The 991-nt window shown below is 57.3% G+C and overlaps 1 protein-coding gene across 1 annotated transcript in view; it reads right to left on the bottom strand.

The window, feature by feature from the left end:
- Positions 1 to 533: 533 nt before the first annotated feature.
- Positions 534 to 991, bottom strand: part of POMC (proopiomelanocortin) — a 1385-nt gene continuing 927 nt past the window's right edge. Inside the window, exon 3 of the mRNA XM_010179294.1 lies at positions 534 to 977. Within this exon, the coding sequence (XP_010177596.1) occupies positions 534 to 977 (444 nt within the window). The remainder of the gene's footprint in view (positions 978 to 991) is intronic.

Raw genomic sequence — 991 nt, 5'->3', positions numbered from 1 at the left:
TTCCAAATGGATCCCCAGGAATGAGGGCACCCCTCAGGCTCCTCTGCTCCAAGCTCAAGAGCCCCAGCTCCCTCAGCCGCTCCTTTATAATAAATAAAATCTATTCTATTTTATTCCCATGATTATTTTTCCTGCCCCTTTCCAAACACCAGACACATCTGGTTAGCTTGCAAAAAAATGTAATTTTTTTATTTATATTTTTTTCTTTTCCTTTTTTTTTTTTTAGAATCCCTTCAATCATCATTTACAGTATTGTACAGCTCAGTGTAAAGATATGAAAACCACCCAGCGTGCTCCAAACCGAGCCCGACCCCTGCTCCCCCCACCCCGTGCACGCGTCCCACGGGTGCGACGGAGCCATTGACACCTTCAACCCCTTCCCACCCAACGAAACGCAGGGGGCGGGCCCCTTCGGAGCACTAATTAAGAAGGACATAACGAGGGATCTCTAAGTGACACACATGCCAGCGGGACGCTAAAGCTACCAGGGGTTTTGGGGGACGGTTGAGGAGCCTCTCGGGCTCTCCCCCCCATCACTGCCCCTTCTTGTAGGCGCTCTTGACGATCGCATTTTTGAAGAGAGTCACTAGGGGGGTCTGGCTGTGCTCCGAGGTCATGAAGCCCCCGTAGCGCTTGTCCTTCAAGGGTGCTTGCCAGCGGAAGTGGCGCATGCGGTAGGAGCCGCCGGCCTTCTCCTCCTCCCGGCCTTCCTCCTCCTCCTCCTCCTCCTCCTCTTCCTTCTCCTCCCTGGGGGGTGCCCGGGCACCACCGAACCCCAGCTCCCTCCTCATCTCCATGGGGTAACTCTCAGCCGACTCCTCCTCCACCCCGTTGGGGTAGACCTTGATGGGTCTTCTCTTGCGCCCCACCGGCTTCCCCCAGCGGAAGTGCTCCATGGAGTACGAGCGTTTGCCTTCCTCCCGCTCCGCCCCGGCTCCTTCCTCTTCCTGGCGGCGGGGCGGGGGGGCGACGGGGCACCGGGGGCCCCCCC

This window comes from Mesitornis unicolor, unplaced genomic scaffold (genome assembly GCF_000695765.1).
Source record: "Mesitornis unicolor isolate BGI_N332 unplaced genomic scaffold, ASM69576v1 scaffold32322, whole genome shotgun sequence".
Taxonomy (NCBI): Eukaryota; Metazoa; Chordata; class Aves; order Mesitornithiformes; family Mesitornithidae; genus Mesitornis; species Mesitornis unicolor.
Note: the sequence above shows the minus strand (reverse complement) of the source record. Positions and strands in the feature narration are given on the sequence as shown.